This window comes from Rhinolophus sinicus, chromosome 8, assembly GCF_057876585.1.
Source record: "Rhinolophus sinicus isolate RSI-liver-muscle chromosome 8, RSI-T2T, whole genome shotgun sequence".
NCBI lineage: Eukaryota > Metazoa > Chordata > Mammalia > Chiroptera > Rhinolophidae > Rhinolophus > Rhinolophus sinicus.
The window spans coordinates 54,823,683-54,838,007 of NC_142508.1; the positions used below are offsets into that span (position 1 = coordinate 54,823,683).

General features: G+C 43.8%; 1 protein-coding gene across 2 annotated transcripts in view; it reads right to left on the reverse strand.

The window, feature by feature from the left end:
* HSD17B2 (hydroxysteroid 17-beta dehydrogenase 2) overlaps nt 1–14,325 on the reverse strand; it is a 49,767-nt gene that overhangs the window by 7,386 nt on the left and 28,056 nt on the right. For both annotated transcript variants that reach the window (XM_019743735.3, XM_074314521.2), the window contains exons 2-3: nt 7,536–7,748; nt 1,998–2,183 (exon numbers count right to left, since the gene is read on the reverse strand). In XM_019743735.3, the coding sequence (XP_019599294.2) occupies nt 1,998–2,183; nt 7,536–7,748 (399 nt within the window). The remainder of the gene's footprint in view (nt 1–1,997; nt 2,184–7,535; nt 7,749–14,325) is intronic.

Here is a 14,325-nt window from a genome sequence, read left to right on the forward strand (position 1 = left end):
ACCACCCTGCCAGGATTTGGGTTAAAGAGCTATTTCATTTCTGTGGGAGGGAGAATAAGTATGACTATAACAGAGAAAATTCTACCAAAGAAGGTAGGGTCAAATCTAAAAGCAGTGACCTGTTAGGGGTTAGTGTGTGACAGGGAACAGCAGGATGGATGGTAACTTAGGGTCACAATCAGGGGTGACGATACCAGCACTTGGCAGGATAAAAAGCTACAGGTAGATATATACAGCCAGCCCCTTCCCAAATGTCATGGCAGATGGCTTTTGAGTCTCTAACTCACGCTATGCCAAGTGTGACTGATGATTAAACACGTGCCATTTCCTCTCTCACACAGCCCTAAGAAGAAGCAATTACTATGATCCCCAGGGTATAAAGAGGAAGCTACAACTCAGGGGTCCAGGACTTTGTCGTAGGTCACTCAACTGTCAGTGGCAGGGCGGCTGGTGGCTCAGTTGGTTAGAGCGCGAGCTCTCAAAACAAGGTTGCAGGTTCAATTCCTGCGTGGAATGGTGGGTTGCGCCCCCTGCAACTAAGATTGAAAAACAGTGACTGGACTTGGAGCTGAGCTGCGCCCTCCACAGCTAGATTGAAGGACAACTACTTGATGCTGATGGGCCCTGGAGAAACACACTGTTCCCCAATAAAAATAAAAAAAATTGAAAAAAAAGAAAAAGGAAAAATATGTCAGTGGTAAAGACAGGATCAAAACCTGGGCAGTTTATCTCCACTCCGCTTGGCTGCCTTCCTCTCCTTTTTGAAACCTTATTTTATCTGCATAACTACATGATGTCTTTTTCACTCTTTCTGTTTCTTGTTCCTTTTTTTAGGGATAGGAGGTGTGGGAGAGGAGGATGTATATTAAAAATGCAGTTCACTCTTCTGTGCATCTCCTAGAGAAGAATTTAAAAAAAACATGTTTCTACCCTAACCTAATCCTTACAAGAGCAAGGCAGGAGGGTCAGCGTCAAGGAGAGATTGGAAAATGAAGGAAGGGGCCATGAGCCAAGGAATGCAGGTGCCTTCCAGTAGCTGAAAAAGTCAGGGGAACTAATTCTCCCTTAGAGACTTTGGAAGGAATGCAGTCCTGCAGACACCTTGATGCTAGCCCAGCGAGACCTCTGATCTGTAAAATAAATTTGTATTGTTTAGCCACTAAATTTGTGATTATTTGTCATAGCAGCATAGGTGTAAACTAATACACCTGGGGTGAGGGTGCATCTACCCTCCCTCCCTGCTTTTCATCCTCCCCCATGCAACCTGCAAAACAAAACGAACAAATAAACAAACTGTTTGGGCTGACCTTAATACCTAGCATTGGCGGTCCATATCTAGGCTCACTCTGCCCGCCAGCTTTCCAAGCACTCCTAGAGGACATCTTTTGTCACGTGAATGTGATGTCACATACATAAGCATTGTTTATGAAAGGAAGACTGTTAAACCCTTGACTGAAGTTGTTGACTATTGATTGAAATGGAGAGAGGTGTATTTTCAAATAACATGCCTGGACCCAGTTGCCCTGAGATTGCAAAATAATGGGAATGATTTTATGGGAAAATACTCAGAGCAGCCAACTGAGACAAAGCAGTCTCTGACAATGCCAACAGTGTGGAAACATTTGCCCACTCATCTTACAGGGAGAAAAAGAGTCTGCTGAGTTTGGGAAGGTTGAAAACAGATTACCTGCAATGCTGACATTAACCATTTGTAGGATTTCCTGTCCTCTCTATACGAGGAAGCTTGTGCGTGGACAGTCACATTGCAAAGATATGCAACACCCTTAAATCCTCAGTAATGAATAGATGAGTTAGAAGAGTTCACACATGAAAAGATTTGAAAAGCAGAGAAAGCTTTGATTGTGTTAAGAACAACAGTAAACATACAATTTGACTAATCTTGACCCAGCCCTGTTTGAGCGTGTCCTGCTTTCCTGTTCAGCCCACAGAGAATGCAGCGAGCCGTGTCTTGCACGCCAGGGAAAAGACCAACTTACCCACCATGCTGCTGATATTCACCAGCCTCCCCCTGGATTTCCTAAGAAGAGGCAAAAATGCCTTTGTGACTTCCACGGCCCCGAAGAAGTTCACCGCCATGCATCGTTTGTATTCTGTCATGGGAATGAGCTCCCCATCAGCGGGTAAGCCAAGGATCCCAGCATTGTTGACCACAGCCCACAGTCCTGAGAACAGGAAAGAACGCTTTTAAGTCTGGGTAAGGCTGGAGAGCAGGACGATTTTTTAACACTTCACGTTCTGGAGATTTAGGACCTAGGCAGATCACTTAAAATCTCTAACCTCAGTCTTGAATACCTATAACTACCTACTTAAGGGGTTGTGTGGGGAGGACATTTGTGAACTATTAAGCAGTGCTTTTTTGGAGGTATTTTCTTTTGCTTCAAAGCCCTTTCCTACATCCAGGCAGCTAGAGATTTGCTACATCTGGAGAGAGATGACACATCAAGAGGAAGGGTAGTAAGCGTCTACCTTATGTTTCTTTCTCTAAGGAATGTGTAAAGACCATATAATATCTTTAACACAATGCAGGATGACATAAGAGCCTGCCTTCCCTTTTCCTTAGACTAGAAGAATTCCTAATCCAGGGAAACAGGAAAACTAGAGCACAAGGGCCAAGAACTACCGTGTTTCCCTAAGAATAAGACCTAGCCGGACACTCAGCTCTAATGCATCTTTTGGAGCAAAAATTAATATAAGACTCGGTCTTATATTATAATACATTATATAAGACCCAGTATCATATTATATTGTATTATATTATATTATATTAACCTGGTCCTTATATTATATTATATTATATTATATTATATTATATTATATTATATTATACCTGGTCTTATATTATAGTAAAATAAGACCAGGTTTTATATTAATTTTTGCTCCAAAAGACACATTAGAGCTGATTGTCCAGCTAGGTCTTATTTTCGGGGAAACACGATAAGAAGATTGCTGAGTCCAGACTCCTATTTTTTCCCCAACCAGCCTGATCCCCTTGATCAGAATCACCAGGAGGGCTTGTTCAAACACAGATTGCTGGGCCCCCCTCCAGAGAATCTGATTTGTGACGTCTGGGGCGGGGCCTGAGAATCTGCATTTCTAACAAGTTTCTGGGTGATGCCGAAGGCTGTTCGGGACATACTTGGAGAACCACTGTCCCCACATAGTGGTTTGAACCTTGACTGAACAATAGGATCACCTGGGGGGCTTTTTAGAACCCCAGTACCCAAGTTATACCTCAACCAATTAGATCAGGAACTCTGGGGTGGGGGAGAGAGAGGAACTTGGCATTGGTAGTTTGTAAAATCCCCCAGGTGATTCCCGTGTCCAAGCAAGCTTGGGATCCCCTGCCATAAATAGTAGGAAAGAGGCAACACTAAAACTCCAGATGTTTCCGGGGTGAGGGATCTGGAACAGAGGTGAGAGAACTGGGTCTTCTTTATCTGGGAAAAACAGAGGTGACAGGACCTGGGGTGTGTTGAGCTAGACAGACCGGAAGCAAATTCTCCGAGTCCCCCATGCCTCAGCGTGATTTAGAACAGCGGTTCTCAAGTGTGGAACTTGTTAGACAGGCCACTTCTGGAGCCCTACGTCAGACCCGCTGGATCAGAAACTGGCGATCAGAAACTGTTGAAGCTCAGCATCTGATACAACCTGCCCTCGAGGTGTGAGAAGCTGTGGTATGTGCAGGAGAGGAATAAGCCTCGGTGCTGGCTGAGGCACCGAAATGGCAGGAGGAGGCACCAGCCCTAGCAGTGCGTTTCTGATGGCATCAAGAATATAGGTAGCAGCCAACCTGTGTGAGGAGTACGAGGAGCGCTGGGCATCTCCACAGGCGCCAGCATGAAGCACTGACAGTCCAAGACGAAGTGTCCCATCCCCAGGAATTTAGATGCTTCCCCGGAGAAATGAGATAAAGCGCAAGATGACAGAAATGGGCTTGGCCACGTGGCAGAAAGATGGCTCAAAATAGAAATTGAGTTCCGTTATGGAAAATAAAGTTATGATTTCTTGCACACCTGAGTTGGTGGTCTGACATTTACACACAGTAATGATTGGGCACATACAGCGAGAGGGTGCCTAGCACATAGTAAGGCTCGACAGCTAACATGAGGATGGTGATGGGAGAAGAGGATGCCTCCACTAGCATCTCCAAATGAGGGTTTTAATTCACTCAGCCTGATGCACACCTTTAACCTGTCAACACGCAGACGGCAGCTTGAGAATGCCCCTAGAACAGCAGTAGGCAAACATTTTCTATAAAAGGCCAGATAGTAAATATTTTAGCATGGCAGGTCATACTATCTCTCAACTCTGCTATTCTTGTGTGAGAGCAGCCAGACTGTCAGTGAATGGGCTTGGCTGTGCTACAATAAAACCTGACGCATGGACGTTGACATTTCAGTTCCATATAATTTACATGTGTCAAAAGAAATCCTTCTTCTTCTGATTTCTTTTAACCATTTAAAAATGTAAAAAAATATCCTTAGCTCACAGGCTGTACAAAAACAGCTGGCAGAGCTATATCATAGTCTTTAAATGACAAAGTTAAAGAGCTAGACAACAGATTAGTGATTGCCAGCGGTTAGGCATGAGAATATGGTTCTAAAAAGGTAGCATGAGAGAGGCTGATGGTGATGAAACAGTTCTGTGTTTTGATTGTGTTGATTTTTGCACAAAGCTACATGTTATAAAATTGCAGAGCTGCGCACACACACACACACACACACACACACACACACACACTTGCATGCATAGACGGTAAAATCTGAATAAACTCTATGGACTATATCAATGCCAAGTTCCTGGTTTTGCTATTGTACTATAGTTATGCAAGCTGTTAATAGTGAGGGAGACGGGGCGAAAGGTACACAGGATCTCCCCGTACCGTTCTTTCCACGTTCCTGTCAATCTGCAATTATTTAAAAATAAAGCATTTGAAAAAAACAGGCAAGGTCATGGTTTGGCAACTCCTGCCACAGAATGCTAAGCTGGATCCAGACACGCCCGAAGCCACCTGGACTTTTCGGTTACATGAGCAAATACATTCCCTTCATGCTTTAGCAATTTTGAATTGGGTTGGGCCACTTGCATCTGAAAGAATCTTGATGGAAACGTGGTTTTAGTTGTCAAGGAACCTAGTGGTAAGCAGTGGGGGATGAACAGATATTTATAATCATGCAGCAACACAGGTACGAGTGAGTGGCCTGAAGACCAAGTGAATGATTCACGAATTACCAGGAAGGTCATGCAAGAGATGTTATGTTTGAGCCAGGTCTCCTGTGGGAATAGAGTCTGCAGCTGGATGAAGCAAGAGTCTTGGAGAAAGGGAGAGAGACAAGAAGGAAATTTTGGCAAGAGGAGGCTGGATAGGCAACGATATGAACTAGAACATTCTATTCTGGAAACCATTCAGAATGTACTGAGTGGATCATCAAGTATTGCAGATTAAGGGTTTGGCAGAGGCCATTCTCCTGAAAGGCCTTCAAATCCTTGCTTAGATTTGATTTGATAGTGGATAAGAGAATCACTGAACCATTTAATGAGACAAAGCAAAACATATACCACAGGCCTGGCTCATGGGGGGAACCCAAGATGTGGAGGCACTGTATGTCAAAGGGTTGTTCGGAGATGGACCACATTGGAAGATGTGCGCGTTATGAAGATCACGCTCCATTTGGAAAGTAATGGGGAAGGTAAAGCCCAGATGCAAGGAGGCCATTGTGGGAACCCAGATGGAAGAGGGGGTCCTGCTCTAAGCCATAGCTGCCTGGAGATGATAGGAAGGGGCTGGGATGATAAAGATCTAGGACGTAGAATTGACAGGACTCAGAACCAAAAGGACGCACGGATCAAGGGTAGCTGCAGGTCTAAGTGACCCCCAGGTTGCCTGCTTGAATGACGGATCAGGTGGCAGTGCCAGCATCTGAGCCCGTGGGGTGCAGGAGGGTAAACTGATTTGCAAACTGGCTGCAGAGGAAAGTAAAATGAGGTTGGTTTTTAACAAATCGAGATAGGATGTTGATAACCGTATATCCATATAGTTCTGGATGTTGAGAAGAGGGCTAGGTGGATAATACAGATTTGGAAGTTACTTAAATCACTGTTGCTTAAATCTCAGTGTTTCTCAACTCTAGCAGAGCAGTAGCATCGCCTGGGGGGGCTTTAAAATATACTGATACCTGGACCCCCCTAAAGAGGATCTTATTTACAGCTGACATGCCCAGCAAAAGGCAGGCAACCGTACGGGCCTTATTCTTGAAGGATTAGCTGAGTTAGTGTATGTACATACTGATATAATTGGTTGCGGGTGGGGTGCCCAGGATGGATGGGAATCACGGGTGTGTGACCTGTGCAGTCACACGGGGTCCAGTGCTCCTGAAGGACCTCACGCTTGGGTCAATTCTCTGCTGGCACTATCTTAAAGTCTTAATCATTTCTTTAAATAAGGAGCCCCACATAGTTTTCATTTTATACTGGGCCTCCGTACTTAGGTAGCCCACCCTAGGCCCAAGCATAGGTGTTTTCAAACACTCCCCAGGTGAGAATTCTTGGTATAGGGAGAGAATAGTATAGAAACAAGAAGTAGAAAGTTTGGGGCTGGAGCCTCAGTAACATTCACATCTATGGGCGAGGGTGGAGGGCGGTAGAAGAGGTTCACACAGGAGAAGCAGACAGAATGATCGGAGAACAAGGAGGGCAACAGGGGGCTGGCCACCCCAAAGCCAAGGCAGGACAGGTGATTGCCACATTTTAAAACACTGCAAAGAAGTTAAGAGCTGGGTGTTTGGGATAATACTCATTAGCTTGGCCAGACCCGTTAGAGAGGCATGGTGAGAGCCAAAATGGAATTGAAGGTGAAGAAGTGAAAACGGGGGGCAGCAGGGTTCCAAAGAGCTTGGCCATGAAAGAAGGGAAGCGAAAGGGCAGGGGCTGAGGGAGGACAGTGATTACTAAGCTTTTTTTTTTTTTTTTTAAGTCTAATGCATGTTAATATTGGTGGCAGGAAAGAAATGAGGAGGGAGTGGTGGGGGCGATCATTACAGGGATAAAGAATTCTGTAAAACTCATAGACACAGACAATAGTTTAGTGGTTGCCAGAGGGTAAGGGGGGCGGGGGGTGGGGGGTGGGAGATGAGGGTAAGGGGGATCGAATATATGGTGATGGAAGGAGAACTGACTCTGGGTGATGAACACACAATGGGATTTATAGATGATGTAATACAGAATTGTACACCTGAAATCTATGTAATTTTACTAACAATTGTCACCCCAATAAATTTAATAAAAAAAAAAAAAGAATTCTGTAAGTTCTGTGAGGATGGATCATGCCTGACTTATTCCTAACGTCTTCATGTCTATGAGAGGCCGCAACACATGGCAGGTGCTCAGTACAGGTGTTGAGGTGCAGTCAGCTGCCAGAACGGACTACAGCGCAATGGTAAGTAGAGGCTCGACCCCATGACGGGCCTGGGCAAGGAGGTGGCGGCAATAGAGGGTGCAATGGCTGACGGCCGTACCTCTGTTCTGCACCTTTTGCACCACTGTGCTGTACGCATCTTTTATCTGCTGGGGGTCAGTGATGTCCATCTGCAGCACGGAGAGACGTGTGGAGCAAGTTCTTCGCAATTCCTCTGCTCCTGATCCCTTTTCATTCAGAACTCCGGCAAACACTGTGAAGCCCAGCTGGTCCAGATACTTGGACAAAGCATGGCCAATCCCGGAATCGCCACCTGCAAGGGGTCAAGGCAAGACAAAGTGGGCTCAAGCCAAGAGGGCAGGAGAAATTATTTAATAAGGAAACACTGCATGGTGGTACACTCTGGAAAGAGCGGGTCTTGAGGAAGTTTCTTGATTTGCAAAGTGAAAAATGCGCAGAGAAGCCACAACAGACCAATTTCTCTGTATTAAAAAAAAGGGGGAGATGAGGGAGAATTTGGGGTGGAACCATACATGAAAGGGGAAACACTGATGGGGTGGGGGGATGGTCCAGGAGTGACTGGTGGCCAAAGAATTTAGGAGAGAATAAAATCTCTCCTTACTAAATCTGGATTTGTTTTTTATTTGACAGTGAATGAATAAAGCCAAAGTTCACAGGAGGACATTTGCTTGTACTTACTCGTGAGAAAGGGTAGCATAAAGGCCTGGCCCCACCATGCCTACCTGTGCAACCCAGATTAGGTTATTTAACCGCTCTGTGCCTCAACTTCATCATCTATAAAATGGGCCTAATGGTGGTACCTACATCAGTTAATATTTGTGACATGCTTCACAGTGCCTGTCCCAAGTAACTATTACATAAGTCTTTTTCTTTTTTCGTTTTCTTAACAAAACTATGTCATCCCTCCTGATTTTCAGGTCTTTACATGCACAATATTGGTAGATGGGTAGTTTGACTCTACTGACAGCTAAACACCTTGGTTACGACTCAGACTGCCTGATTCCGCCTCTTCCATGTCTGAGCCTTGGGAACTATTACATATAATTGTGTGGAACCTCCATTGCATCTGGTAAGTGGGGGTATAAAATTATCTCCTTCCTAGGCTGACCTTGGAAGTCAACAAGACAGAGGATGTTTTGCACAAGGCCCAGCATGTTATACACGGCTATTATCAGACATCATTGTGGCTCTAACCCAGATATCATTTCTGATTTACAATGTTAGAGATCAGGCAGTGCTGGCCCTAGTGTTGTAAGGCTGTGAGTTTATACAGGGGTCAGAGGACCTCAGGAAAGTATATGGCTGGCGAGGCACTCCCTGCCAAGATAGGATAACCCTTGTGTACTCCAGAAACCCAAAGACGAGGCTGGGGCCTTCATGAAAAAACTAAGGGTTCCTTCAGTTACCCAATAGTAGCCTCTGAAAATGATCATACCTAGTACAAATTGAGTGTTCATCAAGTGCCAGCCAGCCTCATACATATTAACTTAATGAAATCCTCCAATACACCCTGGGAGGTAAGTCATTTTACTATTTGAGGGGGAAACTGAGATACAGAAGGATTAAGTCATTTAGCTGGGACACAGTAGAGGTTGGAAACCACGCAGGGCTTGGGATATAAACATCTACAGTATGAAATATTCATTTCTTCCAGAGCACAGGGCTTAGCACGTAGTAGGTGGTCAATAAAAAGCATGTGTTGACTAAATGGGCATTTAGGAGGGCACTGGAATGTGAATTCCTTAAGAACAGAGAGTCCTGTGTCACTAGTATTGTGGGTACCTGACTCAAAGAAATGCTCAACAGACGTTTGTTGAGTTGGATGCCTACCCCAATAGCAGAGTGGGGGAAATGCTGGGGTTGGTTTTAAGTTATGCTCTTTGAGATCATTCTTTCTCTAGTGGCCTGGAAACCCATCAACTTGGAGCAAGCAAGGAAGACTAGAGTCGCATTTGTGCAAGATTGGAATGAATTTGAAATAGTGATTTATTCTAAAAGTATTAATAAAGTCTCAAGTTATGTGCAAAACGGAAACAACGTAAATCACTTTAACTCAAAAGAGTTAAGAATTGTAGTTTCAAAACTGTTCTAACTGTAAGTAGATTTCTGCTGTTGCCACATGGGGGCGCCATATTAGCTGGTAAACATAAATCTATCCTATCATTTCTTGGGTCAAGTCTTAAACTAGGCAAGTTGTGAATAATTTGAGTTTAGGAGTTCTTCAGGGTCAGGTTCCTTGAGTGAAACACCCCATGTTGTTAAGATAAGACTGCGCGTGTTCTTGAACACAAGTTGGATGCTACATTCAGAAAGAGGGATGAAGGGGGGAAAGTCTGCAAGCCTTTAAATGGTTTCTAGTCATTATTAAAACATCATATAAGTAAAAAAAAAAAGAAGAAGAAGAAGAAAAGAAAACAAACTTTAAGATCAGCAGTGGGATAAGTAAAAGAAGAAATTACCTGTAACTTCACCAATCTAGCATAACTTTTACACTTTTTTTTGTTTTTTCTTCTAGTCTTTTTTCTATACACTGCTCTTTAATAATTACAGTTATAGCACATATAACTTGACAACTAATTTTAAATTAATATTATATAAACCAGTTTTACATGTTCTACATAGTCTTCAAAACCATAAACCATAATGTTTCACTACTCGATAAAATTCTCCCTATTAAAAAATGCAGCAGAGAAAAATGGTGAGAGCCTGGATTCTGGAGCCAGGGCACGTAGGTTCAAATCTTGACTCTGCCACTTATCAGCTGTGTGACTTTGGCCAATCACTTAACCTCTCTACATGTCAGTTTCCTCATCTGTAAAGTGGAGTGATACTAGGAACTGCCTCATAGGGTTGTTAGCGGATTAAATGATTTAATATGTTTAAGTAATTGGAAGAGGGCCTGGCATATGGCGGTCACTATTCAAGTGTTCGTTAAATAAGTGGAAACTTTTTAAACATTCTTTCATTGGCTACTTCTAGTTCCTGGAACCAAAAGGGTTTTCAGTTCAGCGTTTATCTCAGAAGGTCATCACAGCTATTCTAACCACAGTGATGAATCAGCCAAGGACCCTGGCTCTTCTTTCTGCCAGCAGTCCCATCTCTCTCAGACCCTGTCCCTAAAGCTCCTCTATGTCCCCACTTTGTCAATAAAGCCTTTGACCAATAGCTGCTTAAGGCAGAGCTCCTCGGCGGGTGGGTATCTTCAGAAGTACCAAGGCCCTTTCTCATACTGGCATTTTACTTCTAACAGTGACATGAACAAACACAAATTGAAGACCTTCTCTGTATCAATAGCAGAACACACTCTGAATATGTGTTTGGCTTGGCCCACACAGTGTGTTTTGTAAAAATTTAAACAAATACTTCAAATCAGATGATTTCACCTAAAAACCCAAGTCCGTGGTTTTTCTTGATTAACCGGGAGATGGGCCAACTCCAGGCCTGCATTCCTACAATTCCTCTGAGTTGAAGTTGAGGACCTCAGTGGCTGCCTCCTTATATGGGCCATTCTCTCAGTTAGAACAAGGCTCAGTGCTCCATCATGTGCACACATTTCCACTGCCAGCATTGCTTAATAATGTGACCAGGATGTGGTCAAGATGACGGAGTAGGTAAATTCGTGTTTGCCTCCCCTGACCACCTCAAAATTACAACTAAGCTACAGAACAACCATCGTTGAGAATTACCTGAAGTCTAGCTGAACAGAAGTCCTGCAACTAAGGACATACAGAAGAAGCCTCATGAAGACTGGTGAGAGGGACAAAGACACAGAACAGGCTGGTCCCACACCTGTGTGTGACCATTAAAAATCAGGAGGGATATCTCAGCTATGCAGGTTCCCCCTGAGGAGCAAGGGGTCCTGGTCCCACACCAGGCTCCCCAGCCCAGGGTTCTCGAGCTGGGAAGAGGAATCCCCACCAGTGGAGACTGTGGCTGAGTGAGACGGAGGGTGGCTCGAGTCCCAATGTTTCTCTTAAAGGGCCCATGCTGGGGCTTACATGCTGACAAACTCACTCACTCTGAACTCCAGCACTGGGGCAGCAGCTCAAAAGGTGCCAGGGACATACAGGGAGGAACTAAGTTATCTGGCTTCCAGGCAAGAGCTGGAGGGGCAGCTTTCTCCCCAGAATTGTTGGCAGAAGCCATTAGCCCTGTCTCAGTGTGCAGACACAGGTGACCATCTTATCTGAGTCTCCATCAACCTGGCTGACACCTTTCCCCTAGCTTTGGCAATTGTCTGAGACCTCGCCCCACCCAACTTCCAAGCCCACCCAAGCCTCTCAGTGGCTTTTCTATACAAATGGCCTGTTTCTAAATCTCTCAAAGGTTCACAAACCCCAAACAAGTAGCATCTGGCTTCAGCTTGCCCCATACCACTTGCTGAGCAGCCCCAAGCCCAGCATTGGTGGCAGCTCGCCTTGGTTTGAGGCTTGGCCTCTCCTGGGCACCTCCAAGCCCAGTGCGAATAGCAGCCATCTGCGGAATGCTTTGTGGCTCATGCCAGGTGACCCCAGGCAGGTCACAGGCTGCGGCTGAACTTTGCCTGGGTCAGGGCCCCTCCTGAGCACCAGCTGGCCTCCTCCGCAGATGACACACTCAAAGGACAGTCTGGGAAGGCACCGGAGCCCTGCAAAAGCAACTCCTGCACCATAGGGTCAGCCGCTTCACTGTAGTCATGGCCAGTCTTCACAACCAATGAGGGCAAGGGTCAGTCCCTCCCATTGATGTGAAAACAGCAACCAAGTCTCAGCTACAACCGGAGGGCACTCATGACCCACAGAAGGGACACCCCTGGAGCACCTGGCTCATGTAACCAGGGGACTGTGCCACTGGGCCTCATAGCACACCTACTACATAAGGTGATTCTACTAAAGCAGGGAGACATAGCAGCTCTACCTAATACATAGAAACAAACACAGGCAGGCAGCCAAAATGGCAAGACAAAGAAAGAAACATGTCCCAAATGAAAGAACAGAACAAAGCTCCAGAATAAGAACTAAACAAAATGGAGACAAGCAATCTACCAGACTCAAGAGTTCAAAACACTGTTGATTAGGATGCTTGATGATCTCAGGGAGAACTTCAACCAAGAGATAGGAAACATAAAAATGGAGATAGAAAACAGGAAAAGAAACCAGTCAGAAAAGAAGAATACAATAACTGAAATGCAGAATACATTAGAGGGAATCAACAGTAGATTAGATGAGGCAGAGGATAAAATCAGCAATTTAGAAGATAAGGCAGCAGAACAAACAATCAGAATAGCAAAAAGAAAAAATTTTAAAAAATGAGGATAGCTTAGGGGCCTCTGGGACATCAAGCATACCAACATTTGTGTCATAAGCCCAGGTAGTGAGAGTCCCAAACAAGATACACCCAAAGAGGTCCATGCCAAGACACGTCATAATTAAAATGCCACAGGTTAAAGACAAAGAAAGACTCTTAAAAGTAGCAAGAGAAAAGCAGTTAGTTTCCTACATGGGAGCTCCCATAGGACTGTCAGCTGATTTCTCAACAGAAAATTTCCAGGCCAGAAGGGATTAGCATGAGATATTCAAAGTGATGAAAACCAAGATTACTCCACCCAGCAAAGCTATAATTTAGAATCAAAGGACAGATAAAGAGCTTCCCAGATAAGAAAAAGCTAAAGGAGTTCATCACCACCAAACCAGTATTTCGAGGAATGTTAGAGAGACTTCTTTAAGACAAAAAATGATTAAAAATATGAATAATAAAATGGCAATAACTACATATCTAATAACAAAATTACTTTCAATGTAAATGGATTAAATGTTCCAATCAAAAGATAGGGTGGCTGAATGGATAAGAAAGCAAAACCCTTACATATGCTGCCTACAAGAGACTCACTTCAGATTGAAAGACACACACAGACTGAAAGTAAAGGGATGGAAAAAGATATTTCATGAAAATGGCAACAACAGGAAAAATCTAGAGTAGCAAAACTTATACCAGACAAAATAGACTTTAAAACAAAGGCTATAACAAGAGACAAAGAAGGACCCAGTGATCTCACTTCTGGGTATTTATCCGGAGAAACCCAAAACACTACTTTGAAGGGACATGGTCATCCATATATTCATTGCAGCATTATTTGCAATAGTCGAGATATGGAGGTAACCTGGGTGTCCATCAATGGATGAATGGCTAAAGAAGAGGTGGTACATGTGTACAATAGGATATTACTCAGCCATAAAAGAATGAAATGTTGACATAAATGGACCTAGAGGGTATTGTGCTGAGTCAAGAAAGTCAAACAGAGAAAGAAAAATGCCATATGATTTCACTTATAAGTGGAATCTAAAGAACAAAATAGACAAACAAATAAACTCATTACAGAGAACATTTAATGGTTGCCAGATGGGAGGGCATTGGGGGGGCAGGGGGGCGTTGAAAAAGGTGTAGGGATTAAGAAGTACAAATCTGTAGTTACAAAACGGTGATGGACATATAATGTATAGCAAAAGGAATATAGTCAATAATATTATATGTGGAACCTAGAGAACAGGATAAACGAACAAACAAAACAGATGTAAGCTCATAGATACAGAGAACATTTTAATGATTGCTGGACTGGGGAGACGTTGGTGGGATGGTGAAGACGGGAAGGAGGTGAAGAGGAACAAACTGGTAGTTACAAAATAGTCATCGGGATGTAGAGAGTATAACATGGAAAATATAGTCAGTAGTATTTTAATAACTGCATAGTGTCAGACGAGTACTGGATTAATTGAGGTGATCACTTCATAACTTATATCTATGTCTAATCACTGTGTTGTACACCTGAAACTAACATAATATTGTATGTCAACTGTAATTGAAAAAAATTTTTAACTATATATGTAAAAAAG